The following is a 22,707-nucleotide window of genomic DNA, read 5'->3' on the forward strand; positions in this document are numbered from 1 at the left end:
AGGCTGCTGGGAGAGTGGGTCTTGTTCGCTCTTCTCCAATTGCGTGGGGATCCGGTGTTGCTGCAAAACTGAAGTCGCCGAGTAATGATGTTGTGAAGTCGCCCGCCCGTCCCTGCCACGCCCGGCGGTTACCCGCAGCGGCGGCGGCGGCAGCTTGGCTGCTGCTGGGAGGCTGCCGCTGCTTTGGAAACTTCTTGAGGGAACGCGGGCGGAGGACGGAGGACTTCGGGCCACTCTTGTGAGTAACCTTCCCGGGCACGACCCGAACTTGCCCTTGCCGACTTCCCTTGAACGCGGAGGAGCCTTCCAGCTCCGCGCTCTTCCCGGTCCTCCGAGGTCACGCGCGGACATCCGAGGCGAAGGCTGGGACCGGAGGGCAGGGTCCGCGCTCTGGCCTTCGGGCTCACCCCGCTTCTGAGGATTGGCGGCGTTCTCATCCCCTGCGGGGCACTTCCGAGCCCCCAGCCCTGATAATGAGCGGCTTTAGTGTCCCGCGGGTAATTAAACCTTAATCCTCGGTCGCCATCTGTGATGTGACCGAGAGGAGAGGGTATTGAAAGAGCTCTTTCTGTGTTGAGTTCAGTTGGACTTTTTTGCGATTGGTTTTGAGCCAGACATTACACGTCTTTCAAAAGAAACAGTTGACTTTAGTTTCAAGCGCAAATAATGGATATTGGCAGATGTCCTTTTTAGTGCTGGCATAAAGGTAATCTTTCAAACACTTAAAAGGTTTCTGGGTCATAATAGTGGTGGATTCAGTTACTTGCCCACAAACCTTTTATGTAAACCTGCAGTTTCTGCGCCATTTGAAATAAAACAAAAAAAAACCAGTAACTGTTCAGTGGCATTTCACCAAGCCAGAGTGGACCATAAGAATAAAATGAAATGAACTCTTTCAGTTCTTAAAAAAATATATATATGTATATATTTCTGTAAATTTTCCCCCGACCTTCAAATCTTTGCTGTAGAATTGGATGTCTGAGCTACGATGGTATCCAGATAGCTAATGGTTGTCACGTGACTTCGGAACAAATTGTGAAGGACAGTTGGTGAGAAAGGGCAGTGATGAAGATACTTTATTATCTCAGCATTCATCCAGCCTTCTATTTTCAAAATTAAGTAATGTTCAACAAGTCTCAGACATTCAGCAAACACACACTTTATGGAAGACAGTGTTTTTTTATTTTACAGGTTTTTATTCTTATGATGGAAGGGGTGAAAAAGAACAAACATTTGCATATTTTGAATCCTCCAGGCACCCCATTTATGAGCCTGCATACATTTACTTAATCACTATAATAACCCCTTTGCACTAAATCTGAGGCTCAAAGACATTAAGTGGAGATTCAAACCTAGATTTGTCTTGCTTCAAAGTTACAAGTCAGGTAACTTGTACCTACTTCAGGAATTATCTTAAAGGCATTTTCCAGTGTTATTTCCCAATACTGGTTTCTGCATACTTTGGATATCTAGAATAAGTCTAAACCCCTACTTTTAAACAAGTTGTTCTCTCTGCTTGCATTTCTGTCCTCTAAAGAGCTGCTCATTAAGAGTGTAAAAGTGCATTACAAATCCACCCCAGTTTACTTATGTAAGATAGAGAATTGGAGTTCATCTTAAAACCTTTCTGGTTCAAAGTTTTAATGAATCTGCAATTGAAAATGTGAGCCAAGGGCATTATTCTTTATTGAAAATGCTTAATATCTATAGATGTTGAGCCAACATCTGTTGAGAGTAGAAAAACTTTTCTTAAATTTTTTACATCGATACCCGTATATGTTAAAAACCAATATAAGGAATGAGACAGGCGATAACTTATTTCATATTTATTTATTTATTTATTTATTTATTTTTTATCCTCATCCGAGGACATTTTTTCATTTTTTGTACAGACAGAGTGGGAGGGAGAGAGAGGAAGAGAGAGAGAGAGAAACATCGACGTGAAAGGGTCACATCGAGTGGCTGCCACCCGCACGACCAACCAGGGCCGGGGACAAACTGCAACCGAGGTACATGCCCTTAGCGGGAACCGAACCCGGGTCTCTCCGGACCGCAGGTGGATGCTCTAACCGCTGAGCCAAACCGTCCAGGGCTATTTCATATTTATTTTGAGCTCTGTTATATCATCTGTGCCAATTTTTGAACCTCTAGTTACCATCATTCTGTTTGGTTAGTACGAAATCTGAGGCATTCAAATAATACATTTAAAATGACTTAATAGCCCTGGCCAGTTTGGCTCAGCGGTTGAGCGTTGACCTACGGACCAGAGAGTCCCGGGTTTGGTTCTCAGTAGGGGCACGAACCACAAAAATAAATAAATAAAAATAAAATGACTTAATAATTGAAAGACCTAAATGCCTAGTTTCCAATCATTTCTTCAGACCTGCAGTGTTCATATAATAATAGGACACATTTATATAATGCTTACTATGTGTTAGATGCCCATCTAAATGTTTTACCTGTATTAACTTATTCTCACAGAAGCACAATGAGGTAGTTTTTTTCAATTATGTTTATTGGCTAATAACATTATATAAATTTCAGGTGTGCCACTCTGTAATACAACATCTTTACATTCTATTGTGTGCTTACCACCCAAAATCTAGTCTCCTGTCACCTTGTATTTTACTCCCTTTACTTTCTGTGTCCTCCCTCCACTTCCCTTCTGGTAATCATCATTCTGTTGTCTGTATCATAGGAGTTTGTTCATTCGTTGTGTTTTGTTTCATATCCCACATATGACTAAAATCATGTGGTTATTTGTTCTAGTCCTTTCCCATCTGAATTACACTAGCTATGAGTGAAATGCAGATCAAAACCACAGTGAGATACTACCTCACACCCATTAGAATGGCTCTTATTAATTAGATAAGTGTTGGAGAGGATGAGGAGAAAGGGAGCCTCACACACTGCTGGTGGGAATGTAAATTGGTACAGCCACAATGGAAAACAGTATGGAGGTTCCTCAAAGAATAGAACTACCATATGATTCAGCAATCCCTATTCTGAATATCTACCTGAGAAATTTAAAAATGCTTATTTGTAAAAATATATGTACCTTGTGTTCACTGCAGTATTATTTACAGTAGGCTAGACATGGAAACAACCCAAGTGTCCTTCAACAGATGATTGGATAAAGAAGATGTGGTATATACATGCACTAAAATACTTTTCAGCTATTAATAAAAAAGATGAAATATAACTATTTGTGACAACATGGGTGGATATTTAGACTATTATAATAAGTGAAATAAGTCAGATGGAAGAGATGATTTTATAGATAGGCAACTGAAGCAGAGGATAAGTAAACATACCTGAAGCCGTTCAGCTACTTGGTGGTGGAACTGGGTGTCAACCCCAGGCAATCTCATCATCTTTCCTCTTAACATTTATTGAGTACCTACTATGTACCAACCCCAAAACTGGATGTTATTTTAAAAATTATAATTAGGTCATTTTTCTTTACAACTATCTTACATAGAATGGAAGTTCAGCATTTAGTGCCTTGCCCAAGTCACAAGATAATTAAATGGTAGAGCCAGGACTTGAACCCACATTTGCCTGTCTTCAAGTCTATGTTTTTTCATACTTTCTCTCATTAATCAAATCTTTATTAAATACCTTCAAGGGGTCAGACACTGTGCCAAGTGCAAGGGATTTAATCTTAGCTCTTAAATACAGTCTGAAGAGGGAAAGAGGCAATTGGGATAGGGTGGTAATAGGACAGTAGCACACAGAAAATATCATACAGAAGTACTGTGGGAACACAGAGAAAGGGCACTGAAATCTTCCTAGGGTGGGAAGGCTTGGGCCAGTCTTTGAAAAACAAATGGGAATTAGCCTGGAGAAAGAAAAGGAGAAGTGGTTGTTAGGGGATTCTGTCCCTCCAAAATTCTTGTTAAATGTTGAAGCCCTGAATCTCCATGAACTCAGAACTTGACTATATTTGGAAATGGGGCCTTTATGGAAGTGATTAAGTTCAACTGAAGCCTGTAGAGTTGGTCATACACTGTTATGACTGGTGTCATTATAAGAGAAACTTTTGACATAAAAAGAGACACCGGAGATGTGTGCACAGAGAAAAATCATGTGAGAACACATGGAAAGAGGGTGGCCATCTGCAAGCCTCAGGAGAAACCACATCTACCAACACTTTGACCTTGGACTTCTAGCATTCAGGACTGTGAGAAAATAAACTTCTGTTGTTTAAACTACCCACTCTGTAGTATTTTGTTATGGGAGCCCTAGCAGATTAATACAGGAATGTTCTAGGTGAAAGAAATGACATACAAAAAGCCTTTTTGGTGTGGCCAGGTGATGATTAGGTTTTGTGGTAAGAAGTGTTGAGAAATGAAGTTGAAGACTAGACTGGGGCCATATTAGGACAATATTATATGAGATGCTAAGGAGTTTAATCTTGATCTTAAGGGACTGGGATGAAGAGGGTTTGTAGCAGTGGGAAAACATTAGATCTGCATTTTAGAGTAATTTATACTACTCTTCTGGAATATAGATTAAAGGGGATAAGACTGGAGGCAAGGAGACTAATTTAGGTGTCTATTGCCACAGGAAGCTGAACTCAATATTTTCTCAGAATATCAAATGTCAAAGTAAAACAAAACTATTGTTAAAATAAGCAAGATTTTAAAGGACACACCTAACATTTGGGACATACATAAGAAGATAGGAAGAATTCGTATATACCTGTTTTGGACCTAGAGACTGACTTTGCTTTTGACATTTTGCTTTTCATAAAGCTTTACTCAACTATCACAGAATATACACATTGTTTTTCCATTGCATTTAATACACACTTTTATGGTGCTTATACTTTTCTAAGCCTAGTCCTACACTTGATCTTAGCCAAAAGACTGAGAAGTGATAAGGCAAGTTCTCTGACAACCTTATGTAATATCTACTATTACTATCTCTATTTTATACATACAGATATTAAAGTACAGAGAGAGGTCCAGTAACTTGCCCATGGTCACTTAGCTAATAAATGGCAATGTTAAGATTCAGTCTAAAGCTGTGTGTCTTCAGAATCTGCGCTCTTGGTCATTATAATATGCTGTTGCCATGTATTATTAAGATCTTCAACTACCTATGAAAGGAAGAAAGGAATACAAAAATAAGTTGGGTATGTTTTCCAGAGGGAGTATATAATTTATTAGGGGAAATAAGGAACAATCATAAGTTTGTGTGTGTGTGTGTTTTAATAAGTGTTCTAGAGAAAAGTGGAGTATTGAGAGGCAGTGATTACTGAGGCTTCTGGGAAAGCTTAGTGGAAAAACTGCCATTTGAATTGGGATGTGAAAAATGGCTAGGCTTTGAATATGTAGAAGGGAAAGGATATTAAAAGTAGAAGCAATAACATGAAAAAGTTACAGGACTGGGATTTCCTGGAGTGTCTCAGAAACTGTTAAATACAATTCTTTGTTTTGGCTGGAATATATTGTGTGGTTGGGAGACAGGAAAACGGCAAATGCCTTGGAAAGAGAACTCTTAGGGATTGAGGAGCAAGGACAGTTGTGGGGTTTTAAGCCAAATGATTGAGGTGTATACTAAATGTAGTGATCTTTTAGGAAAGGGAGAAGTTAATATAGTCCCAACACATCAGTAACAAATGTCTTTGCTGTTTCACAAATCCTTCTGTTCCATCATTGACCTTGTTTATGCCTTTGTTACAATAATTCTGGCATAATGTGATAACATTTCTTAATTATTCTTCTTTCTCTAATCTCTCCACTCCTGAAATTTATCCTCTATTCTGACTCCAGATTTATTTCTCAAATGTCACTTTTCATTTAGAAATTTGTTCCCTGTTGAATCAAGTTCAGATTTCTTAATCTGAGCTAGTCAAATTTAAAGCTCCAAGTACTTTCCCCATTATCTTTCCCACTTAAATTGGTCTGTACACTGCTGCCAAATTGGCTCTGTTTGCTGTTTGCTTCCGGGCCTCTTTTCTTTGTCTTTCCCTACCAGACATCCCCATTCTCACTATACAAATCTTTCTATCCTTGAGGAACTCACTTAAATCATACTCCTATGTGAAGCCAGACCACTTCGCCTAGAAAAAAGCTCTCCCCCAACTATGTATAGAAAAGTTCTGTCCTGATATTCGTTAAATACTTAATAAATCTGGTGGTGTTATTGTCTTATATTTCTTTAGACTATTAGATCTTAGATCAAATGTAAATCATAGAGATCATGAGAACTCTCACTATTAGATCTTAGATTTCCTAGATCTTTAATTTCCCTTAGGGCAGAGGCTGTTGTATATTACTTTTTAATTTCTTTTCAGTACATTTAGTTTAATTCAAGAGGCATTGAAAGTTGTCTCAGCCCTGGCCGGTTTGGCTCAGTGTTTAGAGCATCTGCTCGCAGAACAGAGTCCTGGGTTTGATTCCGACCAAGGTCACATACCTTGGTTGCAGTTCATCCCCAGCCCCCGTTGGGATAGTGCAGGAGGCAACCAATCAATGTGTCTCTCTCATCGATGTTTCTGTCCCTCTCTCTCTCTCCCTTTCCCTTTCTCTCTAAAAATCAATAAAAGAAAAAAAAAGAGAGAGAAAGAAAGCTGTCTCATAAACAGCTGATTGAGTGGTTGTTAATCGAGGTCATTTTATTGGAATAGTCTTTTATAACTGTCTTGCTGCTTCTTTTTTTTTTTTTTTTTATCCTCACCCGAGGACATTTTTCCATCTTTTTGTTCAGGTAGAGTGGGAGGGAGAGAGAAGAACAGAGAGAGAGAGAAACATCGATGTGAAAGGAACACATCGAGTGGCTGCCACCCGCACAACCGACCAGGGTCGGGGACAAACTGCAACCGAGGTACGTGCCCTTAGCGGGAACCGAACCCGGGTCTCTCAGGACCGCAGGCCGACGCTCTAACCGCTGAGCCAAACCGGCCAGGGCACTGTCTTGCTTCTTAATATGTTCTGACTTTATTTCTAGCTTTACTATGGACTCATGTAACCTCGGTCATTTCCTGTTTGATCACCCTGTATTATGGTTTATTCATGCTAGAAAATGAGCATACAAAGTCTACTCATGGTATAGAGGTGGAACTAATTCATGTTGTAAAGATCAATGAGGTCTTTGAAGCTTATCTATATATCTCTGTCAGTAGTTGCCAAGCTTTGAGTTCTTTCTCTTTAGAAAGCTTTCTGATAAGTCATGAAGAGGAAGGAATACTTCAAATAAAATAGGGTCTAATTTAAGAGTGTTACACCATGTTATGTAACAGTGGAGTTGCTAAATTATGCATGTTAATGGTGAAAGAATTCACCCACCAGTTCAGTTGATAGTTCAACAACAAATATTTATTGAGTTGCTTGAGCTCCTGCCATTGTATTGCCATTCTGATCTGGAAGGAGGAGGAAAGGGAAAAGATAGGACCTTCCCCCTTCCTTCCTGGAAGTAACTTGTAATACATTTTGTGAAAGAAAGAAATTAGTTGCTGAGTTAGAAAATAAAGGAGGCAGAGGACAGAGAAGGTAGACTGTTAACTTCTCTCCTAGGATGACTTTTTCAACTGAGCCCTGAAGGATGAGACGTAGTTACCATGTAAAGAACAAGAGGGAAGAGTATTCCAGGTACAGTGAACAGTTACAAATGCCCAGGGATAAGAGAGTTCGATTCCCGGTCAAGGACATGTACCTCGGTTGGAGGTTTGATCCCTGTCCCCAGTTGGGATCCTGTGGGAGGCAACCAGTTGATGTGTCTCTTTCACATCCATGTTTCTCTCCCTCTGTCTTCCTCCCTCCCACTCTACCTAAAAATCAATGGAAAAATATCCTCGGATGAGGATTTTTAAAAAAGGAAGATTTTGAACGTGATAATAGACCATATTGAAGTTAGGGGAGATAAGGGATAAACAGTGGAGCAAAGTTTAGGGAAGGCAAGAATAGAGACCTTAAAGCAACATAGTTCATTATTTTTAATTGGGTGGACATATACACATGTAGAAAATTAAAAGGTATATTATGAAAAATAAGTTTCTCTCCCCCTTCTACCTTCTAGCCACCCAGTTCTTCTTCTAAGAGGATTGCTAATTTACGCTCCCATCAACAAGTGTGCAAGTGCATGATTGAGATTATGTTTGTATTTAATTGTCAGAGTTTGGAGAGAACACTAGTTATAGATTTTGTGGATATATTGGTGGGACGAATAAGAGTAAGAGAAATAGAGGCCAGATAGGGCTTCAGAGATTAGAGAGAATGGCGTGGTAAAGAATTGTCTCAGAAAAGGACTTTTAAGAGAATAATGGAGGGCATACCTATGGTGTGAGGCCCAGGTTGAAGACCAATTTGCAACAGCCCAATTCACATCATTTGTGACCTTTTCAGGAGACAATAACTACTTTATATTTGAAATACATGTCAACTTAGAAAATGGACTTCTTGAAAATCCATCTCTTAGGTGAAGTACAGGTTTGGGGTCCTAGTGCCAAAGCTCTGCTTTCCGTTCTTACTGCTTTCAGTCATTGGCATGTTGTGTATGGTGCTTTGGGGTTATTCATGCCATTGGTATAAATCAAAACAAAGGGAAGTTTGTTGATTAAGAAAGAGCATTCTCTGTCTGAAGGAAGACAGGAAGCCAACTAAAATGTCTCTGAGATGGTACAATTGTTCCTAAAGTATATAATTTAACAACTTAAAACATTTTTTCCCATTTATTGTCATCTTTTTAGCTAGTACTAGGCTAAACACTTTTATTTTTAGTCACAAAAAATCAAAAGACTGCAAATGAGACTTAAATGAGCAATTATGAGTTTTTAAAAGTGGATATTTGCTCATTTCTTATTTGATATGGGACTTATTTTAAATGCAATTTATAAACAGCTGCAAATGCTCTTTATGGAGAACATGATAAAACTAAGCAATGAGCCAAAAATTGATTTGTAGCTTTTCTATGAAATTGACAGCCAGTTGTTTTTAGTTATTACAAGAAAAGTGGTACTGTGTTATTGCTATAAAAATGATAGATCATGCTTTTAACAGCAAACTCTTATACAGAGCTTTTCATAAATCAATATTTTCTTTTAATTGTTCAATCTTAGCTTTAAGGTTTTGTTTTTCAAGGCAATTTGTTTAGTTGATGTTGGAGTGAAATGTATTAGTAAGCAATTTTGTTCATTAAATTGCTTCTGTAATTCATTGTATTGATATTTTAAATAATTAAGCTTATAGTTGGGCATGTATTGCTAGCCTACTATGTGTCAGTTGCTTTTAAGTTTTGGGCATACCTTCCTTCATCCAAGGACCTCACTGTGGAGTGAGGAAGAAAGTGAGCACATAGTCTTCTGAGAGCATTCAGGAGGGAAATCTGTAAACACTGATTAAGGAATAAAATCACAATGAAAAATTTTAAGGTTTCCTAAACAGTTTTCCCGTGTTTGTAATCTACTCTATATTTCTCTATAACATTTAACAGTAAAATTTTCACAAAAAAAGGAGGATTTTTACTTTTCTTGGGAGACAGTGAAGAAAGGACAGAGTGTGTTCATAGCCAACCTAGGGGAAAGAACACCAGGTGAGAAAAGCACTCAGTGACAGTGCCAAAGGAAGAGAAGCAAGCCAACTAAATCCCTAGCGCTGGAGGGATGAAAGAAAGAGGTACTGAGGAACCAGCCAAGGGCAGAAAAACAGGTCCTAAGATTTAGTCTCAAGCAGACACCTTCTGGATTCTCTGATAACCTGGTTATCTGGTTTCTCGGCTAACAGCAGATTAGAAAAGGGAGAGGCGCACTGGCAGTGGTAAAGTATAATGGTTGATTGCCTCACAGTGAGGCAGAAAACCAAATTAGAAGTACACTTAAAATCTAAAAAAAAAAAAATAGCAATTTGAGACTATTTGGTATAAGGAGAAAGAGCTCTTTAAAAGCGTATAATCTTAGAGAATATTACTGTAGTCATTATATTATAATACAGTGATTACTTAGTCATAGTAATGACTCTGAGTCATCAAATTCTGTCAGTCTTTTCTATCTCAGGACTTCCCCCCTACCCCCAATAGCAGTTTGTTGGCCTTTTCTGATTACCATGTCTTAACTTGATTGGGAAACATCTTGTTACCAATTTTTTAAAGAAACTCATCTTTATTGTTGAATGTATTACAGATGTTTCTCCTGTTTTTCCCCATTGACCCCCTCCTCCCCATCTTCCTATTCCCACCCCCTCCTGCCTTCCCCACACTATTGTTGGTGTCCATTGGTTGTGCATATATGCACCAATGTTTTTAAAATAAGAAAACCTTGTGTCTGGGTTGGGGGTGAGGTGGGGAGAGTGGTATTAAAGTGGTATTTTGTGTGTTTTTTTGCCACTGTTTTCAAACACATCTCTCTAGGGGATGTTTGTAACTTCACTGTAACTGATGGGCTCAATTGATGTAACCCTATAATACACTCACATCTCTAACTGAAACCCATGGGAAGCCTGTGTAGATTTTTGTCAGTGGGACTAAGAAAGCTTTTAGTTTCTCTCTGTAGAGGTGAGAGGCCCCAGCTCTGGAAGGACAGTCTTGGATTTGAGTCTTGGCTCTTTCTAGCTTAGCTCTTATTAATCTGTAAGCTTCTGTTTTCTTTATCTATAAAATCTTGACTGTAATATGTTGTGAGGATGGGGTAGTTGTGAGGATGAGAAGGGATGATGTGCAGAAAGCAAAAGCAGATTTTATGGGAGAAGGAAATGCCTACCGAGCATATATTAAGTACTCCATCAGTGTTACCTATTATTAGGACAGATTGAATTTAGAACAGAATTGAGAATCTATTTCTCTATTGTGTATTTTCTACTTGAACACAGAGTTCTGGTGTCTTTATTATCAATTGTTTAGCCCTGGCCGGTTTGGCTCAGCGGTTAGAGCATCGGCCTGCGGTCCAGATAGACCCGGGTTCGGTTCCCACTAAGGGCACGTACCTTGGTTGCAGTTTGTCCCCAGCCCTGGTTGGGTTGTGTGGGTGGCAGCCACTCGATGTGTCCCTTTCACATTGATGTTTCTCTCTCTCTCTCTCCCTCCCACTCTATCTGAACAAAAATATAAAAAAAAATGTCCTCGAGTGAGGATAAAAAAAAAAAAAAATTATTATCAATTGTTTAACATTATAAGACCATCTCAGAAAACTTTTGTAATGCTAGTTTTATTTGTTATATTCTACAGTAAAGTCATGAATTTAACAAAGGTTTTGCTTTTTGCTCTCAGTGTCAAGAGCTAGTTTCTGCTCAGAAAAAGTTTCACAGGGCAGTGGTTTCTCCTCTTCAAAAGTTCAGGTCTAGAAACTGAAGTTTTCTCAGTTGGTTAGGCCTGGAGGGAAATGTACACTAAGCAAACTCACTAAAGGATAAAGAGGCTAGAGTGTCGGCTTGTAATATATAGTGGAACTGTCAAGTAGACCCCATATTTTGGTTCCCATGGTATATTTTTCCCTTATAGGAAAATCTGCATGAGAAACCAAGTTACCAGAAGTTTTTTTCTGTGTGTGCATTTAGAGGTGGAGGACATCTGAAGCATAAGGAACAATATGCTAAGGGAAGGGGGAGTGTTGGGCTAGGTTAGCAGTATGTGTTTCAAGAACCATAATAACTTAAAGTAGAGAATGAGGGCTGAGGCTGGAGGACCAGGTGGGAAGCTTGGACAGAGAGAAGGGCTTGGGTAAGGCCATAGCAGGAGGCTTGGAGAAGAAACTGACAGTTAACTGGAAACTACATGGAAAGCAGGGATTGCGGAGAAGAAAGATGACAGGTTTCTGGCTCTGCTGATCAGGTGAATTGATAATATTAGCTAATTAGCAAAGCAAGAAAAAATGGGTTTCATGGGAGAAGGATAATGAGCTCAGTTTAGAATGTGGTAAATTTATGGTATTAATTATAAGTTGATATTGAGAGTTTTAGTTTAAAGTCAAGAAATGCCCATTTGGGCTGATGGAGATTGGGGAGTAATTATCATATAATTAGAAATTAAGGCCTTTGAAGTAGATGAGATTTCTGAAGAGAGAAAGGAGAGGGCCTGAAGAACTGGGGATGCAAGCTATTAAAGGCAGGTGGAGGAATGGAGCTCCTAAATTTCCTTAGCCACCTAGTCACTGGACCCATCAAGCTCATCAAGCTTAATTGTCTCCTGAGTTGCAGATAGCCCACAGCCATATCTTAGAAGTTTTATCTGTTCTTATTCGGTTCCCGAATTTCATTAGCAAACCAAAATAATCCATTACATATCAGTTCTCCCCCAAAAAGGTAACCTTATCATGAAATAGTGGAATTGATTGTGACAACTGGTTTGGAAAATAATGAGTCTTGCATTTAAACCATAATATAATTTGAACGTTTTTTGCCTCCTAGAATTACATTACTAAAGTGGTTATATATGTTTATAAATATGTTTACATGGTAAATATTCCACCCTGACATCACTCACTCCCGTTTTAAGTTACACCCTGTTCCTGGTCATTTAAGATTGCATGTCTTGGTGCCGCTGATTACTTTGTTAATCTGAAGAGCTATATTGCCTCCAGTTTTTCTTTTGGCACCTTTTGGAAACACCTACTGCTGAAAACTTCAAGTATTTTAAGTTTAAAATAACTGAAAGAGTTAGGATCATCATAAGCCAGCAAAAACAAGTTTACATTTGATTTTTAAAGGGGACAAAAAGAAATGACACAGATTTTCTACCTATTCCTGAAATACTAGTTTTTAAAATTTGTATTTACTTGACTGCTATGTGAAAGTGCTGCTTCAAGGGGCTTCTTAGCTATTTGATTTGAAGATAAGTCCTGAAGACCAGATTACATTATAATACTTTTAAGTCTGTCAGTGTGATTATATCTGTTCATTTTATTTCTTAATCTGTGAAATGTCTGTAGGTTTTTAGGTGATGGTGTCTCTTGATATAATATACTGCCTAAATGTTGCCAGTCAGCATTGAAAAACATTCTTTCTAATTTGGTGGGGAAGAATTTTTTTGGTTCTAGAAGCATAGTACATACTTTAGTATATACAGAATCTATTGTATAAAATGCCTTGGCCCAAGACATTACCTCTACCCCCCATTATTGGTTAAGGTTTTCTGTTTGAAAATATTTAAAAATATAATAGCTATGATGATTTGATTAATATCCTAGAATATAAATTCTTGACAGCAACTGCTCTTGTGAGCTAATATTTTAATATGCCAGTAACCCAAATGACAGCGGAGTATCTGTACTTCAAGTGCTAAATAGTTGTCTCGAACCTTCTGTTTCATTTTATAGGAAGCCAAAACTCTCCCTAGATTTCTGCAAATTCCTTGTGTTCTTGTGGTCTCTGAGCTATTGCCATCTGGATGGGACTTTCCCTTCCCTTCTCTCTCCCTCTTCAGAGAAAGAGAACAATTATTTCCCTAGTCTTATGCAGAGGATTTTAGCTTTCCTTTTGATGCTTCAAGGCCTCACCTTCCACCGTAAGTGAGTTTTCCATGTATTTTCCCAAACAAAAGTCATTTCTTTCCTCAGAGGAGCTCTGTTCTCCTACGTTAAGATGATGAAATGTGTACCTTATTAGGTATAGCTTGAGCATAATAGTCTTTCAAGTAGTTATTTTCTCCATTTATCAAACTTTCATATATTTAAGTAGTTCATACTAAACTCAGTCTCGCCCTGGCCGGTTTGGCTCAGCGGTTAGAGCTTGGCCTGCGGTCTGGAGAAACCCGGGTTCAGTTCCCGCTAAGGGCACAAACCTCGGTTGCAGTTTGTCCCCGACCCTGGTTGGGTCGTGTGGGTGGCAGCCACTCGATGTGTCCCTTTCACATCTATGTTTCTCTCTCTCTCTCTCTCCCTCCCACTCTATCTGAACAAAATATTGAAAAATGTCCTTGGGTGAGGATAAAAAAATAAAAATAAGAATAAACTCAGTCTCCATGCTTTAGAAATTATTAAAAACAAAACACCTATCTTAAAAGCTTTTGCAATGTTAGAATTAAATATACTATATAGCTCTTTGTAGCTGTTTTGCCAGATGGTACAGAGAAGATAGTGCTCTCTTAACACACAGAATTTCAGATAAAATATCAAATTGCTCCTTTCTCTTAGAGAAATTAATCAGACAATTTTGTGAATGTGAGGCTGAAGTCTACTACCCTTTTGAGATTTACATTTAGTATTTTTGAGCCGTTTTCTATCCTATTTCCTTTGACTGAACTACCATAAGACATCACTAAGTTATTTTTGACTCCCAAATGATAATGTGCTTTGTTTTTCATATTGCTAAGCCAGTCAGGATCTTTTATACAAATAAGTTTGAAAAGCAAAAGATGGAATTCCTGTCTAGAAGTAGTTTTGAAAAGATGTTGCTGTTTCTTATTTTGCTATTTGTGGTATTTTCTGTAAGAGTTTGGTGTCATTGTAGCCTTTTATCTGTGATGCAAAATACTACCATGATTTAGGGTATAGACCAGAGGTCAGCAAACTCTATTCTGTGGGCCCAATCCAGCCAGTTCTGTAAGCTAAGAATGTTTTTCACATTTTTAAAGCGTTGGGAAAACAAAAACAATAAGCAACAGAAGCCTGATGTGGCTGCAAGGCCTAAAATATTTACTACTAGGTTTTTTACAAAAAAGTTTGCTGACTCTTGCTATAATTCTTGAGTTTTAAAGTGGATGAATAACCTGTTCATTTTTAGAAAATCCCTGAAAAAAAGGTGCACATATGCATATATTTGTGTGTTTTAAAGAGAAAAAAGAGAAACTGAATGGAAATTTCCAGTGTAGCTTGTGGCTGATTTTCATCAGATGAGAGTTAGAGGTTTGTTTATTTAAGGAATGTAGTTTATTTTGCACCACTTTAAAACTCTTGTTATCTTTGAACTTAAACACTTTTTCCTTCAAAGCTTTTATCAGATAATCAGTCAAACACCTGAAAATGTCAACGTTGAGGCTTCATCTCACTATTTTTTTGTTTTGTTTTATTTTGTTTTTACCATTTTCTTAGTTGAAATCTAATTATACTGCTTTAGAACAGCGAGGTAGTAATATAAAAGCAACATGACCTTTTAAGAAATTATCAGGAACTATGTCCACATAGTTTGCATTGCCAAGATTGCTAGTTCTGCATAAATTATCTCCAGCAAATGTTTTCTTGTCCATGCTTGTGTTCAGACTTTAAGGATTGAAGAGATGTGATAATAATTATATGGTAAGTAGCCTGCTAAAAGAACAGTAGGATTTCCAAAGGTTTTAAATTTTTCTCTTTTATTCCCATACCTTGCTCCAATTCCCCTTACTTTCTTCCTCCCAAGGCAAGTGTTTTCATATGTTTATAAATATAATGAAGAAAAAAATGAGTTAATGTAAATAACATTGTGGTATCGTTCTCATTTTGCTTGTTGTATTATTCGCTTCTCACAATATATATTTGTAGTCCTATGATACTCTGTAGTATGTATCCACCACATTTTGCCTATCTACTCTCCAGGGAGTTAGGACCTTACCTTACTATCACAAACAGCAATGCAGGAGATAATCTCAGGAATGTCTCTTTATGGACCGGTCTGAGAATTTCTTTGGGATACATATACCTAGGAGCACAATTGCTGGGTCTTAGTGTACATATGTACTTAATTTGACTACATAGTTTCTGATGATTTCTTTGAATGGCTTTTTATCTGGGGAAATTTTTGAGTTTCTCTGAGGCCAGTAGTTAGTGACAAGAAAGGATTACCTTAGGTAAGAATAATTGTTAGAACTGAATTATTGCTAGGTGGCAGTTCCAGATGAGATATGTAGCCATGCTTTTTATAAGATAATGTGTTCTTTGAGAACTGGAGTTATTAACAATGTGGAAGGGTAGGAACTGATCTTGTAATTTATGAACTTTCTGAATAGGGACAAAGAATGCTCAAGACCAAAGGATTCAGCTCTGCTGATCACTAGCAAATGGTCATTTTAAACTCAGCCGTTGTTATTGATAGAATGTTTGTTTTATATGTGTATAAGTTCTGAGGTATTTTATAAATATTACAAATCTTATTTTCTCTCTAAAACCAGGGCTATGATAAATTGATTTATACAAAAGTAGAAATAGTATAAAAAATGAAAGAGAAAAATTACACACATGTGCAATTGACAGTTGGCCAAAGGTGAAGAAATGTAAATGTCTGAAATGTTTTTGGCAGAGGATCATTGTTAAAGTGGGATGTCTGTTTAGTCAAAGGTTGATTCAGGTTAAAATTAGGCATTCGGGAACTTAAATGCTAAGCATAGTGAATGGAAGTACGACTGTGGAAATTTATCAAAAACCACAGATGGCACCATGGGTTCAAGGCCTTTTCTAATCTGCAGGTGTGGATTCCTTAGCTGCTAGACGTTCCCTCCCTTCTGTTAATAGAGATTATGGCAAGGAGGGGTTGCCCACCTCAGCAAATGTTCATTTTAAACACAACAGGACAGGTTTTTTTTATTTAATGTTCAAAATATCATCTAGGAGGAAATACAGACCCTTTAACCCTAAATCTTATTCATGGTTTTGGACTTTTAAACTAATGGATTTAACTGCTTTTTGGAATTCAGCCTGTTTGTAAGTAGAACTGCCTCCATATAGTTCATATTCTGAAACCCTATCGATTTTAAATTGAATGGCACTAAAAAAGAGAGACAAAATACTTGCTGGGCATAAATCCTATTTCCTCAGGGTGAGCTTTGCAGTTGCTGGTAGAATAGCTGTGCTGATTGTAGCCAATGTGATATGCTTTGACACATCAGTGCAGCTGGACTTGGTGTTGGTGTGTGGTCTCTGCCTTGTGTCAGGTTTGCTGCTCACTATCCAGGTGGGATTTTGGTGGTAGTCTGTCCCGTTGGTCCCCCCCTCCCCCACCACCACTTTGTTTCAGCTCTTAACACTGAAGCTATCATATAGTCTTTTGTGGTTCAATGTCTGGTTTTAGAATTACTGTGTTTTTAAATATATATATCTTATCTTTGATATAGCCAGATGCATTAAAATTAGCGAGTCCCTGCCAAAATCTATTATTTAATGTAGGAACAATGGGTACTTACTTTTTAAATTACACAATTTATCTTTTGTCTGGATTAGGGCTGCCACTGCCTGAAAAAGCTACTGCTGGAGTTGATGATTAGCACTGTTACTACCAATGAATGTTGATCAGCAGCTAACATTATTTTAAATTAATTCCCAAAGTATTATTTGTACAATGAAATTTTTATATGTATATCTAATTTAAATGTTCCACTAAATCATTATATATACTATAATTCTGACTCTGCACTTCTGTCGAGGTGAAGTTTCCCTGAATTATTTTAGCTTTTCTATAAGGCTGTTTTGACCAGAGTGTCCTGTGTTAAGGAAGTAGCAAGAAGTTTGTAAGGCACAGGGCCTATTTTAGGTACTCACTGTTGACCATTAGTTTCCATGGCTAGGCTAAACTAAGTCATTAACCATGTTGTTTTCTGCCAGCAATATTTGTATCAGGGTCATGTTTTGGTTGTTCTTTTTAAAGTCTCATTCTTATGAAAAGAAATCACTTGGCTATTTTATTTTTCTCCTAAATGTGCATGAATTACAAAGGCTGGCTTCTTGTTAATAATGCATGCTCAATTAATTCTTTTATAAAAAAGCAACAAAGTTATTCCTAAAAAGAACGAGTACAGATCCAGCATAGAAAGTAGATGATACTCAAGGAAGTACTTAGAATGTGTGTGTACAAACTAGGAAAGGCACTGAAAATGTGTTGTGTAGCTTGCCAAAGTTTAGTTTTCACTACATTTAGGACTCAGATTCTGCATGCTATCTCTTTATTCATGCATCAGAGAAGTAAACAGAAAATGATTAATGGCACTAAATATCACTTGTCAGAGAGCAAGAAGTAAATGTAACTTCTGATGTTGAGGGAAGATGTCATTAAGGAGTCAGAAATAGGGTTTATATTGTGCTTAACTTCATGTAAGGTACAATAATAATAATGATAATAAAATAGTACTAATTGGTGCTAATAGAAATAATAACTAATATTTGCATAATATTTACTGTATTCTAAATCATTGTTTTAAGAGCTTTACATGTATTAACTCATGGTATTCCCCCATGGACCCTCTGAGGTAGGTGCTATTCTCTGAACTCACTTAATCCCCATAGCAACCCCATTAAGTAGACACTGTTATTAGACCCATTTTACAGATGAAGAAATGAAGTTAAGTAATTTTGTCCAGGGTCATACAACCAGTAAGTCGTGGAGCTGGGGTTCAGATATAGGTAGTCTAGTTCCAGAATCCATTGTTCTTTTTTTTACTTTGATATGTGTTTATTGTCCAATCATGGCAAAAGTCCAGGCACCATCTTTTCTTGTTTAGGTTCAAGAATCATATCTTCATGGTTTTTTTTTTTTATCTTTATTCAGAGTAATTCAGATGGTCCCTGTCCCCCCTCCCCCCCATTGTCCCCTTCCACCCAGTTCCTACCCTGCTCCAGGCCTTCACCACCCTATTGTCTGTGTCCAAGGGCAGGGAATATAAAAGTTCTTTGGTTAATCTCTTCCTGCCCTCCCTCCCCCTTCCCTCTGAGACTCATCAGTCTCTTCAATGTTTCCATGCCTCTGGTTCTATTTTATTTATCAGAATATAATGCTTATGTTCATAGCAGCATTATTTACACGAACTAAGATGTAGAAACAGCCCAAGTACCCATCAATAGATGAGTGGATAAAAAAGTGGTACCTTTATACAATGGAATACTGGGCAGCTGTAAAAAAAAAAAAAAAAGAAGGATCTATTGCTCTTTGAGACAGCATGGAGGAACCTGGAGATTATTATGATAAGTGAAATAAGCCAGTTAGAGAAAGACAGATATCACATGGTCTCCCTTATATGTGGAATCTAATGAACAGAATCCATGTTTTAAATGTGATAGGCTGAGTAATGGCCCACAAAGATGTCCAGATCCAAATCCCCTGGAACCTGTGGCTATTATCTTAAATGATAAAAGGTATTTTGCAGAAGAGACTAAAGGATTTTGGAGATGGGGAGAGTATCCTGGATTATTCCATTGGGCCTTAAATGTGATCACAGTTGTCCTTATAAGAGGGAGATAAAGGCAGGTTTGGCAGAAGGCTGTGATGTGACATAGAAACAGAGATTTGAAGATGCTGTGGTACTGGCTTTGAAAATGGAGGAAGGGGCCCTGAGCCAAGGAATGTAGCTCTAAAGGTTAAAAAAGACAAGGATTCTCCCCTAGAGCCTTCAGAGGAAGCACAGACGTGCCGATACCTTGATTTTGGTCCATCGAATTAATTTCATCCTTTGACATCCAGAAGTGTAAGATAATAAATTGACTTTGTTTTAAGCCACTAATCTTGTGGTAATTTGTTGCAGTAGCAACAGGTAATACAGCCACTACGCTATGGATGATGGTACCAATTATAGTTAAGACTTTTATTATAAGCAGCCCTTCCTTAGAATCCATGAAGAAATAATTTCCCTCAGTAGTCCTGCTTTATGGCACTTGTCTCTTTATGGCACAGTGTCTCGGTTCTTATCTCTGTATGAAGATTATTCAGACCCAATCTTTAGACTACATTTGTTCTCTACTCAAACAGGGTAGCCATTTGGGACTTAGAATTGCCTGTTGAGCCAGAAACTTAAGAAATATTAGGCTGAAGACATGATCTTTTCTTTAGGCCCAAGCAAAAGTCAGAAGCTAAAGGGAATGAGCATTTTAGTCCTTATACCTGACCCTCCCCATAAAGAGCAGTTTTTTATAACTCCTATCTTGACAGTGAGAAACTGTTAGATAATGTGCTGAGAGTCAGAAAACCAGTAAATAAAACAAAAATTCAGGCTTGTCTAATGCCAAGTTATAGACATTATTCTATACTCTCTGTTGCTACTCCAAACTAGACCTACTGAAGAGCTCAGATCTAGACCAGGTCATATCCAAAGACTTCATTTGGTTCTAAAGAGTCACCAGGAAGAACATATTATTTCGAAATCATCCCTGAGCTATTCCATAGTGTGCAGGTTGGGCAGGTTTTTGGATTGCCCTGGAGGTCTAGATTCCTCCTGCTTGAGTCTGGAGATGGACTTAGTTCTGTGTTCAACCTGGTTTTCTCTATCCTTACATTCAGGAGTTGAGACCAAACCATTAACAAAACCTCCAAAACTGATTAAGAAGCAATTCTCTTGTTTGTGCCTTGACTGGGGATCAAACCCACAACCTTGATAATCAGTTCAATGTTCTAACCAACTGAGCTACTCAGCCAGAGCATCTTACTTTTATGTGGAATCTAATGAACAAAATAGAACCAGAGACATGGATACATGGAACAGACTGAAAGATGTCAGAGAAGGAGATGGGGGGACTGGATGAAAGAAGGTGAAGAAATTAGCCAAAGAACATACAGGCATAGCCCATGGACACAGACAGTAGTGTCGTGATGGCTAGAGGGAGGGGGCGCGGGGGCTTGGTGGAGATGGGGAAAGCGGAGAAAAATGGAGGACATCTGTAGTAGTGTCAGCAATAAAATTTTTAAAAAGAAGCAATTTAGAACAAAGATCTCGAGTCCACAGTTGAAATTTATATATAGGGTGTGTGTGTGTGTTCCCATGTGGTATATGTAAATATTTTTTAAAAAATAGGAATGGTAATGTAAATATAAGATTAAACCACCTGGCGTGTAACAGAGAGTTAAGCAGAAGGTCTTCCGGTTATCGTTAGGTTTTCACGATGTTCTTTGGTTAAAATATGATTAAGAACTACTGTTTTGTTTAAGAACCAATTTGGAACAATATGAGAGGCACTTGGCTTTTATCTTCTCCCTTTTCATCTTCTTCCTCCCCCTCTCCCTCCCCTCTCTTCCTCACAAGCAAGTGTGTGACATTACTTTTTAAAAAATGCTTTCTTAGAAATTGGAAATAACTTTAAATATACTTGTAGGTGTAAAAAGTAGAATTCTGTTTTTTAGTTTACTGGGATTCTTCTAGAAGTAGTGATCTAATTACAAGTATCTAAATGTAGCGGGGAACCCTGTTTAAGAAGTTGATGTAGGAAATCATTGATTTAAAAATGTGGTTATGTGACGCCAAAATTATTTTATTACTAGATCAGGGATTGGCAAAGTTTTTCTATAGAGTCAGATGGTAAATATTCTACAGTACACATGATAAAGTATTATCTGGCCCAAAATGTCAGTAGCCCCATGATTGAGAAACCCTGTTGTATATTATTCCATTTCATCCATTTCCTTTGTTTTTTTTTATTATCTGTATTTCTTGAGTTATTTTATTGCTTGCTTTAAGATTTATAGTATACATCTTTAACTTATCAGAGTTTACCTTCAAGCAATATGTTACTATTTCCATGTAATAAAAAATCTTTACCACAGTATAATACCATTTTTTCCTCCTGGTTTTTGTACTATTGTTTTAGTACATTTTATGTCTATATATGCTATAGACCCTACAATATATTATTATTTTACTTTAGTCAATTATTTTAAAATATTTTTAAACAGCTTTATGCACTATAATTAACATACATTAGATTGCACATATTTCAAGTGTACAATTTTGTAAGTTTTGACATGTGTATACACTTGTGAAATAAAAATAATACCACAATAAAAATCATGAGCATATACATCATCCCCAAAACTTTTCTCCTGCCCCTTAGTAATTCCTCCTCCAACCCCAGGCAGCCACTGATCTGCTTTCTGTCATGATAGATAAGTGTAAGTGGAATTATAAACTATATACTCTTTTTCTGTCTGACTTCTCTCACCCAGCATAATTATTTTGAGATGTATCCATGTTATGTGCATCATTAGGAAAACATTCTTAATGAAAGACATTGCAGGTAATTGGACTGCTGTTATTTAAGAACATGCTGAATTTCAAAGTCACTTGATGTGTTCTTTGTTTTAGGTCATGACTGTCTGAGGTATGATAATTACCTGAGAGCACTCACTGCTGCAGATGCCATTTGTCCATCAGGAAATACCCATACAACCAGATCCATTTTTTTATTGAATGGCTTGATGGATTTCCTTCACTCTAATTCATACCAAAGCTGTCCTCAACCAAAGCAAGAAAGGATCCTGCATGAATCAATCCCAGAATGCCATTTTTACATCACCAATGGGTGAAGAAAACCTCATGAATAGCAATCACAGAGACTCAGAGAGCATCACTGGTGAGTCCAGTTTAATAAATATTGAAGTGCTGTTGCTTACAGGATAAAATGCAAATGCCTTAATCCAGCATATAAGATCGTCGTAATGAAACCCTGACCTGCCCTGGCTGGTTGCTCAGTGGTTAGAGCATCGGCCTGCGGACCAGAGTCCTCAGTTCGGTTCCCGCTAAGGGCACGTACTTTGGTTGCAGTTTGTCCCTGGCCCTGGTTGGGGTCATGTGGGTGACAACCCGTCGATGTGTGTCTCTCTCTTCCTTACTCTCTCCCTCCTGCTCTGTCTGAAGATAAATGCAAAAATGTCTTCGTGTCCTCCGGTGAGGATTAAAAAAAAAAGAAACTCTGACTTCTCTTTCCAGCCTAGTCTTCTCACAGAATGATTGAATTAATTCCTTCATCTCATAGTCTCCTATCATATTATCAAAATATGCCTTGTGTGCCATTCCTTGTCTGTGTCTGATTCCCTGTGCCTTGTGAGCCCCTGGTCAGCAGGAACTGTCATACTAGTCTTCTTAACTCCAAAGGGCAAAGACAAAGTTGCT

At 37.9% G+C, this 22,707-nt stretch overlaps 1 protein-coding gene across 2 annotated transcripts in view; it reads left to right on the forward strand.

The window, feature by feature from the left end:
* The first annotated feature begins 53 nt into the window (after positions 1-53).
* TRAK2 (trafficking kinesin protein 2) overlaps positions 54-22,707 on the forward strand; it is a 62,516-nt gene continuing 39,862 nt past the window's right edge. Inside the window, exons 1-2 of one of the 2 annotated variants that reach the window (XM_036253843.1) lie at positions 54-238; positions 21,901-22,168. In XM_036253843.1, the coding sequence (XP_036109736.1) occupies positions 22,078-22,168 (91 nt within the window). In that variant the 5' untranslated portion in view covers positions 54-238; positions 21,901-22,077. Of the gene's footprint in view, positions 239-16,432; positions 16,547-21,900; positions 22,169-22,707 lie in introns of those variants that run through there. The other variant, XM_036253844.1, reaches the window with a different exon arrangement.

Source organism: Molossus molossus, unplaced genomic scaffold (assembly GCF_014108415.1).
Source record: "Molossus molossus isolate mMolMol1 unplaced genomic scaffold, mMolMol1.p scaffold_m16_p_11, whole genome shotgun sequence".
Classification (NCBI taxonomy): domain Eukaryota; kingdom Metazoa; phylum Chordata; class Mammalia; order Chiroptera; family Molossidae; genus Molossus; species Molossus molossus.